The sequence below is a fragment of the Anolis sagrei genome, chromosome Y, assembly GCF_037176765.1.
Source record: "Anolis sagrei isolate rAnoSag1 chromosome Y, rAnoSag1.mat, whole genome shotgun sequence".
In the NCBI taxonomy this organism is placed as follows: domain Eukaryota; kingdom Metazoa; phylum Chordata; class Lepidosauria; order Squamata; family Dactyloidae; genus Anolis; species Anolis sagrei.
The window spans coordinates 84,184,396-84,196,895 of NC_090035.1; the positions used below are offsets into that span (position 1 = coordinate 84,184,396).

The 12,500-nt window shown below is 50.1% G+C and overlaps 1 protein-coding gene across 2 annotated transcripts in view; it reads right to left on the reverse strand.

Annotated features, from left to right (window-relative positions):
* The window catches only part of LOC132780487 (glycogen synthase kinase-3 alpha-like), an 18,685-nt gene that overhangs the window by 4,423 nt on the left and 1,762 nt on the right, over positions 1-12,500 (reverse strand). For both annotated transcript variants that reach the window (XM_067461651.1, XM_067461650.1), the window contains exons 2-10: positions 10,705-10,892; positions 10,538-10,621; positions 8,917-9,027; positions 7,894-8,024; positions 6,553-6,659; positions 6,251-6,348; positions 2,040-2,135; positions 1,761-1,947; positions 9-110 (exon numbers count right to left, since the gene is read on the reverse strand). In XM_067461651.1, the coding sequence (XP_067317752.1) occupies positions 9-110; positions 1,761-1,947; positions 2,040-2,135; positions 6,251-6,348; positions 6,553-6,659; positions 7,894-8,024; positions 8,917-9,027; positions 10,538-10,621; positions 10,705-10,892 (1,104 nt within the window). The remainder of the gene's footprint in view (positions 1-8; positions 111-1,760; positions 1,948-2,039; positions 2,136-6,250; positions 6,349-6,552; positions 6,660-7,893; positions 8,025-8,916; positions 9,028-10,537; positions 10,622-10,704; positions 10,893-12,500) is intronic.

Here is a 12,500-nt window from a genome sequence, read left to right on the forward strand (position 1 = left end):
GCACTCACTGTGTGCGGTTGTCGAACTCGTTGCTGTTCCCACCGAAGTGGTCTGAGACCGGATGTGTGGCGGAATGAGGTTGGAATTCAGGCCCGGCTGAATGGACAGCTCTGCAAGGGGAACACAGAGGTAGAGATATTTATTTATTTATTTACAATATTTATATTCCACCCTTCTCACCCCGCAGGGGACTCGGGGCGGATTACAGTGTACACATAGATGGCAAACATTCAATGCCAATTTTTGACATACAAACATATACAGACATACACAGAGACTATTTAACTTTTTCTGGCCGCTTTCCTCGTCCATCTGCGACACTGATGAAGCACTTCCGCATTCCCCGCATGCTTCCCCGCTGGAATGCTTTGCTGGAGTCTTCTTTATGGCCTCATAAATTAGTTAATTTAGCCTCCCCACACTTTAAGGTGGCACCTAATTTTCCTACTTGACAGATCCAACTGTCTTTCGGGTTGCAAAGGTCGACAACAGGCTACACACAATTGGTTGGAAACCCACTCCAACCTGGGCTGGCTTCGAACTCATGACCTTTTGGTCAGAGTGATCTTAATGCAACTGACACTCAGCCAGCTGTGCCACAATCCTGTGATAGATCCTGTGGCTCCAATGGTCCACACACAGAGATGTTTCAGACACCTTGGAGAAGGACACGTATGTGTAGCCTTCCTCCTTTGGGGATCACTGGACTCTCTGCGCTTTGCGGCCCCTGGATGACCCTGGACAGTCACTCACGAGTTGACCACGAGTTGACCAACATGAGCCAGGAATGTGATGTGGCGGCAAAAAAAGCCAATGGGATGTTGTCCTGCATCAAGAGGAGCAGAGTGTCTAGATCTAAGGAAGTCATGCTCCCCATGCTCTATTCTGCTTTGGTTAGACCACACCTGGAATATTGTGTCCAATTCTGGGCACCACAATTCAAGAGAGATATTGACTCTAAGCTGGAATGTGTCCAGAGGAGGGCGACTAAAATGATCAAGGGTCTGGAGAACAAGCCCTATGAGGAGCGGCTTAAGGAGCTGAGCATGTTTAGCCTGAAGAAGAGAAGGATGAGAGGAGATATGATGAGAGCCGTGTATAAATATGTGAGAGGAAGCCACAGGGAGGAGGAGGGAGCAAGCTTCCTTTCTGCTTCCCTGGAGACTAGGACGCAAGGGAACAATGGCTTCAAACTACAAGAGAGGAGATTCCATCTGAACATGAGGAAGAACTTCCTGACTCTGAGAGCCGTTCAGCAGTGGAACTCTCTGCCCCGGAGTGTGGTGGAGGCTCCTTCTTTGGAGGCTTTGAAGCAGAGGCTGGATGGTCATCTGTCAGGGGTGATTTGAATGCAATATTCCTGCTTCTTGGCAGAATGGGGTTGGACTGGATGGCCCATGAGGTCTCTTCCCACTCTAGGATTCTATAACTTCCTGGCTGTGAGAAGGGCTGTTCAGCAGAGGAACTCTCTGCCCCGGAGGGAGTGTGGTGGAGGCTCCTTCTTTGGAGGCTTTGAAGCAGAAGCTGGATGGCCATCTGTCAGGGGGGCTTTGAATGCCATATTCCTGCTTCTTGGCAGAAAGGGGTTGGACTGGATGATGGCCCAGGAGGTCTCTTCCAACTCTAGGATTCTAGGATTCTATGCCCTCTCCCCCCCCCCCCGGGCTTTAAATGGACAGCCAGCCCCCCTCCAGCTCCCTTAGGACAACCACTGTGGCCCCTTCTCCTTGACCCCGTGGGTCCCGATGCTGCCCACTCACCCACAGGGCTGAAGTTGAAGAGTGGGGGCAGCTCGCGGCCATTGGGTAGCCGGGCGTTAGGCTCTCGCAGCTCGTCGAAGAAGCTGTTGGCGCAGGCCTCCAGTGGGGAGAGGCGCGTGGCCGGCGTGTACTCCAGCAGCCGGCTGCACAGCGAAATGGCCTCCAGCGGCGTGCGGGGCTTGAACACCTGCGGCAAGGAGGGGAGGGGAGGGGGTCAGTCACCGGACCACGGCCTTTCCTAGCTCCGACCCACTGGCATGCCTCCCTCCTTCGTGGTACCTTGATCCAGGGGTGTGCTTTGATCTGGGGGAACTTGAACTCTGTGTAGTTGGGGTTCATCTCTCGGATCTGTTCTCGCGTCGGCGTGCCCAGCACCTGCAGCAGGGAAGGAAAGGGAGGGAAGTGGCACCCGGCCGGCAGCACAACTCTGGGTTCAGACAATGCACTCACCCCTACTCTGGCACCCCTTACCCCTAGCACATTATCAAAGATCAGCAAAGGAAAGAGCAACGGGAAATGTGGTAAAGAAAAAGGAGATTTCGTCCACATGTGGTGGAGATATAAAAAGGTCAAATCTTACTGGAGACAAATTCACAACAACAAAAAAATAGAACTTCGAATTAAAACCGGAATACCTACTATTGGGTATAATGGACTTTGACATGGACATAAATACAAATAAGATCTTTTACTACCTAATAACAGCAGCAAGAATTAAATTGGCCCAGCGTGTTGCATCCCAGATCAAGAAACGAGACCATAAGATTAAATCCACCACACTGGACGGTAGGAAAAACAATCCTTGTTTATTGATGAAAAATTGGTTACAAAAGAAAGGTAAATGCAAAGTCAAAAAGCCACAATAGAAACACAGCAGTCAGTAGAATCTCTGAGCTTGAGCAAAATTCCAAAAGCCACAATACAAGAACCAGGAACCTGTTAGCCTCTCGCTAACCATGAACTTGAAAACTAGAAGCCTCTGGGATTACCGGCCATGGAACACAGGAATTCTGCCAAGGCACAGCCACAGTCCCAAACGTTGCTTGATCTAAAGAGGCACCCGGCAGGAGGCCTCTTAAACCAAAGAAGATATTCTTTGAAACGCCCCTTGACTTTGAAGCCTGGGCCTGTCTCTCCTGTAAGCGATGTGACCTTCGTAGAAACTGGGAAACATTTCTATCTCTAACTATCTGTTCTCTTCAGTCCTCATTAAAAAACCCAGGTGGAGAGATATCACGGCTAGCTTCCAAAACATTTTCCTCCAGCTGTTTAGTTTCACTTTCCTCACCGCTGACCTCAGCATCAACAACAGATTCCACACTGTCAGGGTCAGGGAGAGCTTGCTCAGTTGGAAAAACTATCAGAGAATCCGGTTCACACAGATCAGGATCAGGCTGAACCCCAACACAGCTGTGGAAATCTCCCAAGACCCCGTCTATAGAGCAATGGACTTTGAAAGTCCTTGACATTATGAATATGGACCTTCTCACGCAAAGAATATCCCAACACAGTAATAGGACTAAAACCACTAATTGGACTAACTTCCTCCGATTCCTAGATGAAGAGAAAAAAGAATAACTGAACACACACTAACCAATCAAAACCAAAAAATTAAACATCAAGAAACAATAACATTAACAAAAATAAAATATAAAAGGTAAACATTAAATAAATAACAACACCAATACAAGATCATAAATATGAGGAATCATAATCCAAAACATGTCTAGCTCAAAGATAATCACCATCAAACCAAACAAGGAAAAATTAAGAGTTCAACCGGACCTTTTTTATTATTATTATTATTATTATTATTTATTAAACTTTATTTGTACCCCGCTAGCATCTCCCAAAGGACTTGATGCGGCTTACAAAGGCCAAGGCCTCAACATAACAACAACAAACAATAACAATGCAAGCAAATTAAAAACATAAGCAATAACACAACAAAACATTACACGATTACACAATAAAATCAGGGCCGGGCCAATGATGGCTACAGGTTAAAAGTGCTGGGTGTGGCAGGTGGTATGTTGGACCTCCCTCACTCTTCTAGACGAAATGAAACCAGTCGCAAGACAAAGAATAGGACACGTACCCTGGTACAACCTGGAAGTACCTCTTCCGAGGGAGAAAATCCCACCACCCGTGTGAATGTGGAGTGAATAGAATCATAGAATCATAGAATCAAAGAGTTGGAAGAGACCTCATGGGCCATCCAGTCCAACCCCATTCTGCCAAGAAGCAGGAATATTGCATTCAAATCACCCCTGACAGATGGCCATCCAGCCTCTGCTTAAAAGCTTCCAAAGAAGGAGCCTCCACCACACTCCGGGGCAGAGAGTTCCACTGCTGAACGGCTCTCACAGTCAGGAAGTTCTTCCTCATGTTCAGATGGAATCTCCTCTCTTGGAGTTTGAAGCCATTGTTCCGCGTCCTAGTCTCCAAGGAAGCAGAAAACAAGCTTGCTCCCTCCTCCCTGTGGCTTCCTCTCACATATTTATACATGGCTATCATATCTCCTCTCAGCCTTCTCTTCTTCAGGCTAAACATGCCCAGTTCCCTAAGCCGCTCCTCATAGGGCTTGTTCTCCAGACCCTTGATCCTTTGAGTCGCCCTCCTCTGGACACTTTCCAGCTTGTCAACATCTCTCTTGAATTGTGGTGCCCAGAATTGGACACAATATTCCAGGTGTGGTCTAACCAAAGCGGAATAGAGGGGTAGCATTACTTCCCTAGATCTAGACACTATGCTCCTATTGATGCAGGCCAAAATCCCATTGGCTTTTTTTGCTGCCACATCCCATTCCTGGCTCATATTTAACTTGTTGTCCACGAGGACTCCAAGATCTTTTTCACACGTACTGCTCTCGAGCCAGGCCTTGTCCCCCATTCTGTATCTTTGCATTTCATTTTTTCAGCCAAAGTGGAGTATCTTGCATTTGTCACTGTTGAACTTCATTTTGTTAGTTTTGGCCCATCTCTCTAATCTGTCAAGATGGTTTTGAATTCTGCTCCTGTCCTCTGGACTATTGGCTATCCCTCCCAATTTGGTGTCATCTGCAAACTTGATGATCCTGCCTTTTAACCCTTCATCTAAGTCATTAATAAAGATGTTGAACAGGACCGGGCCCAGGATGGAACCCTGCTTGTGGCACTCCACTTGTCACTTCTTTCCAAGACGAAGAGGAAGCATTAGTGAGCACTCTCTGTGTTCGTCCACTTAACCAATTCCAGATCCACCTCACCGTAGTTTTGCCTCTCCCACCTTGGACTAGTTTCCTTTCCAGAAGGTCATGGGGGACCTTGTCAAAGAAGGCCTTCCTGAAATCCAGACACGCTCCATCCACGGCATCATTCCCCGCATCTACCCAGCTTGTAACTCTATCGAAGAAAGAGATCAGGTGAGTCTGGCATGACTTGTTTTTGATAAATCCATGTTGACTATTAGCGATGACTGCATTTGTTTCTAAGTGTTTGCAGACCGCTTCCTTAACAATCTTTTCCAGAATCTTGCCCGGTATCGACGTGAGGCTGACCGGACGGTAGTTGTTTGGGTCATCCTTTTTTCTCTTCTTGAAGATTGGGACCACATTGGCCCTCCTCCAATCTGCTGGAACTTCTCCCGTTCTCCAAGAACTCTCAAAGATGGTTGCCAATGGTTCCGAAATGACTTCCGCTAGTTCCTTCAGTACTCTTGGGTGTAGTTGATCTGGCCCTGAAAGGGGACTTGAACTCATTAAGAGCGGCCAGGTATTCCTGGACGACTTCTTTCCCAATTTGGGGTTGGATGTCCTCCAATCCCTCATCCACTCCATCTTGCTGAGGTTGAAGACGACTCTCTTTTTGTGAGAAGACCGAGGCAAAGAAGGCATTAAGTAGTTCTGCCTTTTCCCTGTCACCTGTCAGCATTGCCCCATCTTCTCCTCGAAGAGGCCCCATCGCCTCCTTGTTTTTCCTTTTTCTACTGACATAAGAATAGAAGCCCTTTTTATTGTTTTTAATGTCCCTGGCAAGTCTGAGCTCGTTTTTTGCTTTAGCTTTGTGGACCTTTTCCCTACAGGTGTTGGCTATTTGTTTGAATAACACTGTACGTGTGAGAGAATGATATATCCCTCTCCCTGCTTTCCTCCCCCTTTTTTTCCTACACTTTCCTATCCCTACCCTATTGTTGCATCACTTTTTATGTACCAAAAATGCACAGTAAAAATATTTTTTTAAAAGAAAGGAAAAGTGCATTGGAAGATTAGGGGGACGGGACAAGATTCAAACTTCTCGGGGATCAATGCACTTGCTCAGGAGCGCCTTGGCTGTTCCCGGTCCAGCCTCTCCTGCCAGCCGCTGCATGGACTCGACGGCACCCAAGGCCCCTTCATCTCTATAGTCCGCTTTCTCCATGGGGCAGGAAGGGAGGTGGGACAGGCCCAGCCCAGCCCCACTCCCCATCGACAAAGACCAGGAGTGTGAACCAGGCAGCCCACTTGCAATTACCTTGATGATCTCCACCAGCTGGTCCACACCGCTGTCGCCGGGAAATATGGGCTGGCCCAGGAGGAGTTCTGCCAGGACACAGCCGGCCGACCAGATATCTAGCCAAGGCAGGGGAGGACAAAGAAGAAGAAAAAAGGGGGGCCTTCAGCACCAGTTGAATCTCTTGGGGGGGGGGGCAGCAGGCCAAGACCACAGGTCAAACTCCATGGGGAGAGGAGGGGCAGCTCCTTGTGGCTGAGTGTGAGTGCGTGCATATGCCCTGCATGCAAAGGGCCGAAGGGAGGGGGTGGCCGGGGTCTCACCGATGTTGGAGGTGTAATCGGTGGCTCCGAAGATGAGCTCGGGCGCCCGGTAGTAGCGAGAGCAGATGTAGGAGACGTTGGGCTCTCCCCGCACCAGCTGCTTTGCGCTGAGAAGGAGAAAGGCAGAAGAATATAGACTTTATATTGCATGTAATATTATTAATAATATTACAATATAATGGTGTAGTACAATATAGAATCCTAGAATCAAAGAGTTGAAGGAGATCTCCTGGGCCTTCATCCAGCCCAACCTCATTCTGCCAAGAAGCAGGAATATTGCATTCAAATCACCCCTGACAGATGGCCACCCAGCCTCTAGCCTCCAAAGAAGGAGCCTGTACTACACTCCCTCCGGGGCAGAGAGTTCCACTGCTGAACGGCTCTCACAGTCATAGAATCATGGAATCATAGAATTGGAAGAGACCTCCTGGGCCATCACCCAGTCCAACCCCATTCTGCCAAGAAGCAGGAATATTGCATTCAAAGCACCCCCAACAGATGGCCATCCTGCCTCTGTTTAAAAGCCTCCAAAGAAGGAGCCTCCACCACAATCCGGGGCAGAGAGTTCCACTGTTGAATGGCTCTCACAGTCAGGAAGTTCTTCTTCATGTTCAGATGGAATCTCCTCTCTTGTAGTTTGAAGCCATTGTTCCCTTGCGTCCTAGTCTCCAGGGAAACCAAAAACAAGCTTGCTCCCTCCTCCTCCTCCCTGTGGCTTCCTCTCACATATTTATACATGGCTATCATCATGTCTCCTCTCATCCTTCTCTTATTTAGGCTAAACATGCCCAGCTCCTTAAGCCGCTCCTCATAGGGCTGGTTCTCCAGACCCTTGATCATTTTAGTCGCCCTCCTAGTAATATATAATACTGATATTGTACTATGCTAATAATATAATATATTGTATATATACATGTCTCGTAAGCTGCTCTGAGTCCCCTTCTGGGTGAGAAGGGCAGCATAGAAATGTTGTAAATAAATAAATAAATAAATAAATAAGAGGGCTCTCCATCACTCAGCCCAGAAGGACCAGGGTCCAAAGCCCCGCAAGACCCCTCGGCCTTCCTTTCCTGAGCTAAACACCCCTGGCCTCCTTCCTCCAATCACTGACCGCCTTGTTGCTGGGGAGGGCCAGGCTGTGCAGGTCTAGAACAGAAGGGCACCCGGAGCCTGGGCCATGGCAGAAGCCCTGCTGTCCAGACGGCAGAGGAGTGGCCAAGCAGGACTGCAACCCAGATGGACAGATGGGTGCAAAAGGCCCTAACTCCCTGCTCCACAAAGCCTTCAATGCACAAAGCGCCCCCCCCCCCTCGCCACCACCACCCTCCTGCTCCCCCTCACCTGCCGAAGTCACAAAGCTTCAGTACGGCCGTATCGGGGTCCACCAGGAGGTTCTGGGGCTTGATGTCCCGGTGACAGACACCTTGAGAATGGATGTAAGCGAGGCTGCGGAAAAGCTGGTACATGTACACCTGAGGAATGAGAGGGAGACGGGCGTTCACGTGGTGGCTCCTGTCCACACCAGGTGGCTATATATTTGAAAGGCTCTTTTTACTGCAGTCGTTTTAGATATGTATTTGGAATATTGATATTCTCTGGACTGCGTGGCCCTTCTTTTAGTAGTCGCCGTACATTTGCCACTGTGAGCATTTTGGTAGAATAGAAGAACATTGTCATTGTACAACAAAATTAAATGCTAGGGAAGCACACATCACAAAACAACACTCTAAGCCCCCCAATGGCACGTCAAGGCAAAGCCATGGAGTTCAATATAGTTACAAGCTCTAGGATTAAAGCTGTGAGCATTTACACTTGAGTAAAATGGGAAGCCTGTCAAGGTAGGCACTCAGTAAAATGATCAAATCCAAAGAGGCATTGCAAGCTGTTAGAACTGCAACCTGCCAGTGATTCCCAACTTTTCTCCCTCCTGGAACAGGACGTGGCGACGTGGAAGGCGCTGAACAGACTGCGTTCTGGCACCACGAGATGCAGAGCCAATCTTAAGAAATGGGGCCACAAAGTGAAATCCACGGCATGTGAGTGGGGAGAAGAGCAAACCACTGACCACGTGCTGCAATGCAACCTGAGCCCTGCCACAGGCACAAGGGAGGACCTTCTTGCGGCAACACCAGAGGCAATCCAAGTGGCCAGATACTGGTCAAAGGACATCTAATCAACTACCAAACTTGCAAACTTTGTGTTTTGTCTGTTTGTTTGTTTTGTTAAAAATGTAATACAAATGTCTGGTTACTCCTGACACAACAAATAAAATAAAATAAATCCTTCCTGGAAAGGTGACCACGAAGGAACCGGAGAAATCCCTCAAGCAGAAAGAGACACAACGGACGACGAAGGGACAGGTACCTTCACGTAGATGACAGGGATGGTCTGCTTGGCTTTGGTGAAGTGCCGGGCCACACGGTAGACGGTCTCCGGCACAAAGTCCAGGACTAAATTGAGGTAAACCTCGTCCTTCTGCAACAGAATGTGGGGAAGAGGGGGATTATGATGGGACCTACGGACCAACCCCCATCGGACACCAACAGCGACAGCTAACAACACGGGAACACGGAAGAGCGTGCACAGATTAGTGAGGAGCACAGCTTCCATTTCAAGATCAAGACAAAAATTATATGCTTTCAAGACGCAAACATGCAGCCTTCCATTTCAACAGGAGATATCTGTTTGCCGTGGAAGACACAGTGGAAGTCCTGGCCACGGAAAGACCCAGGGTTGTGTTGTCAGCCCCAAGGACGGAATACTCCAGGAGGAAGACATTCAACTACGACCACACCGCGTGACAGTGGACTCAGCTCCAGAGAGAAGAACGTGACCCACAACTGAGGACTAAGAATGCCCTCAAAACAAGCTGTGGCTGGAACACCAGCATGGAGGCCAGCAAAGGGAAGCCCCTGCTCAGGACAGACCACCGCCCTGTGGCGACCCAAAGCCACAGATTATAGCAAACCCTATAATCTGACTATTCGTGGGCCAGAAGCTTAACACAGGAGCACACTGGGGAATAATAATAATAATAATAACAACAACAACACTTTATTTGTACCCCGCTATCATCTCCCCAAGGGACTCGGTGCGGCTTACATGAGGCCGAGCCCAAACACAACAATACAAGCAATAATCACAACAATACAAGCAATTAAAAACACATAGACCAGTGGTTCTCAACCTGGGGTCCCCAGATGTTTTTGGCCTTCAACTCCCAGAAATCCTAACAGCTGGTCAACCGGCTGGGATTTCTGGGAGTTGTAGGCCAAAAAAATCTGGGGACCCCAGGTTGAGAACCACTGACATAGACAATAACCTAGAGAGAACTACCTAGAGAGAACTACCTAGAGAGAACTACAAACAATTCTCTGGGGGAGATATTTTTTGAAGCATGGGTATGTCAAACCATGGGCACCAGATCCATGGATCCATCACCTGCAGAACGGAGTCACCTGGCGAGCTGCCTCCCTATTCTCACTAGTTTAAGCAGGCCGGTGCCCAATCCCAACGGCCTGGCATGGTATTTTCTGGACAGACAGACTACACAGGACAAGGAAAAGGGTGCCTGAGAGTCCTAATGGGATGCCTGTCAACAAAGGAGTGCGTGTTCACAAGAAGCTGTTCCCAATCAGATTTTGGGGAGGGGAGGGGAGGGGGGGGGCAAAATAAATGAAGAACCAGCAACATAGCTGGTTCAGCAACATAGCTGCAAAGTTCCATCAGGACCAAAGGACGAGAAGGATTTAGGTCCCACTTAGCCCAGAAACACACAGGGCTGCCTTGGGAAGTTGGGGTGCAGAGTGACCTCTGCATCTCCCCGTCTGGTTGCCATCATCTTGGGTTTTTTCTCGTGTCTTGGTGTCCATCTCTTAACCTAATGGCCTTCAAGAAGGCTGTTGAAGCAGGGAGAAGACCCCAGGCAGGTGAGGGGCTTCCAGGAGGCTGTTTTACACCTACACACACACTCCCGCTGCCTCACCTTTTCCCCACTGGAGTAGAAGAAATACCGCAGGCGCACAATGTTGCAGTGGTCCAGCTTCCGCATGATCTGCAGCTCCCGGTTCTGCAGAGGAGAGAGACCAAGGTGAGGGGCGCAACCCGAGGAGGAGGGCAGGGCAGGGGAGGGCAGGCCGGGCGGGGCATCACCTTGAAGCGCTTGTCCTGCAGCACCTTCTTGATGGCCACCAGCTCCCCCGAGTCGGCCAGGCGGGCCTGGTACACCACCCCGAAGGAGCCGTTGCCGATGACCTTGATGTCCGAGTAGGAGACCTCCTGCGGGCGGTCTGGCCCTTGGCCCGGCGTGGCCACCACCGTGGTCACCTTCCCGCTATCCCCTGCAATAATAATAATAATATAATACCACTTTATTTGTACCCTGCTACTACCATCTCCCCAAGGGACTCGGTGAGGCTTACATGAGGCCGAGCCCAAACACAACAACAACAACAATAATAATAATAATAATAACAACAACAACAACACTTTATTTGTACCCCGCTATTTGTACTCCCCAAGGGACTCGGTGAGGCTTACATGAGGCCGAGCCCAAACACAACAACAACAACAATAATAATAATAATAATAATAACAACAACAACAACACTTTATTTGTACCGCGCTATTTGTTCTCCCCAAGGGACTCGGTGCGGCTTACATGAGGCCGAGCCCAAACACAATACAAGCAATAATCACAACAATACAAGCAACTAAAAACATAAACCATAAAATACACAACATTATCAATAATGCAAGCAGGGAGGGAGGAAGAGGAGCGTTGAGGGCCTGGCCTTGAGCCCCCTTGCCTTGCCCTGCCCATGTTCTCCCCAGAGTTAGACCGGGGTCTCTGGAAGAGGCCTCCCACTGCCGGCTGACCCAGTCCGAACTAGGCTTGCGTCCCTCCTGCTTTGCCCCTTGACCACCACCGGGGTGGGCCTGCACCCCCTTACTGCCCCTCAGGAGGAGAGAGTGACCTCTGCATCTCCCTTTGAGGCTTGGCCTAGGACTGAACTTCCCATTCAAGGAGGGGGGGCACCTTTGAAAATGGCATTCAAAGCATCCCCAATAGATGGCCATCCAGGAGGAGCCCATGTGCCCCGCTCCCTTGACCACTGGGGTGTCCCTCTGCACCTCCCTCTGAAGCGTGTGTGTGTGGGGGGGGGGTATCTTGGGGTCTTGGCCTAGGGCTGCCCTGAGATGCCCTCCTCACCTTTGAAAATGGCATTCAAGGCACCCCCAACAGATGGCCATCCAGTGGGAGCCCGTGTGCCCTGCTCCCTTGACCACTGGGGTGCTTCTCTCAGGTGTGGGGGGGGGGGGTCTTGGCCTAGGTCTGCACCGAGATGCCCTGCTCACCTTGGCCCCAACCCACCCCTACCCCCACGTGTGAAAATGGCATTCAAAGCACCCCCAACAGATGGGGGTTCATTCAAAGCTCCCTTGACCACTGATGGCCATCCAGAAGGAGCCTGTGTGCCCTGCTCCCTTGACCACTGGGGTGCTTCTCTCAGGTGTGTGTGTGTGTGGCGGGGGGGGGGGGGGTTCTTGACCAAGGGCTGCACTGAGATGCCTTGCTCACCTCTTCCCCCACCCCTACCCCCTTGTGTGAAAATGGCATTCAAAGCACCCCCAACAGATAGCCATCCAGGAGGTAACCATGTGCCCCGCTCCCTTGACCACTGGGGTGCCCCTTGGCACCTCCCTCTGAGGTGTGTGTGCGTGGGGGGGGGGGGGTGTCTTGGTCTAGGTCTGCACTGAGATGCCTTGCTCACCTTTGCCCCCACCCACCCCCACCTGGGCTGCCCTCTTGGCACCTCCCTCTGAGGTGTGTGTGTGTGTGGGGAGGGGAGGTCTTGGGGTCTTGGCCTAGTTCTGCACTGAGATGCCCTCCTCACCTTGGCCTAGGACTGAACTTCCCATTCAAGGAGGGGGGGGCACCTTTGAAA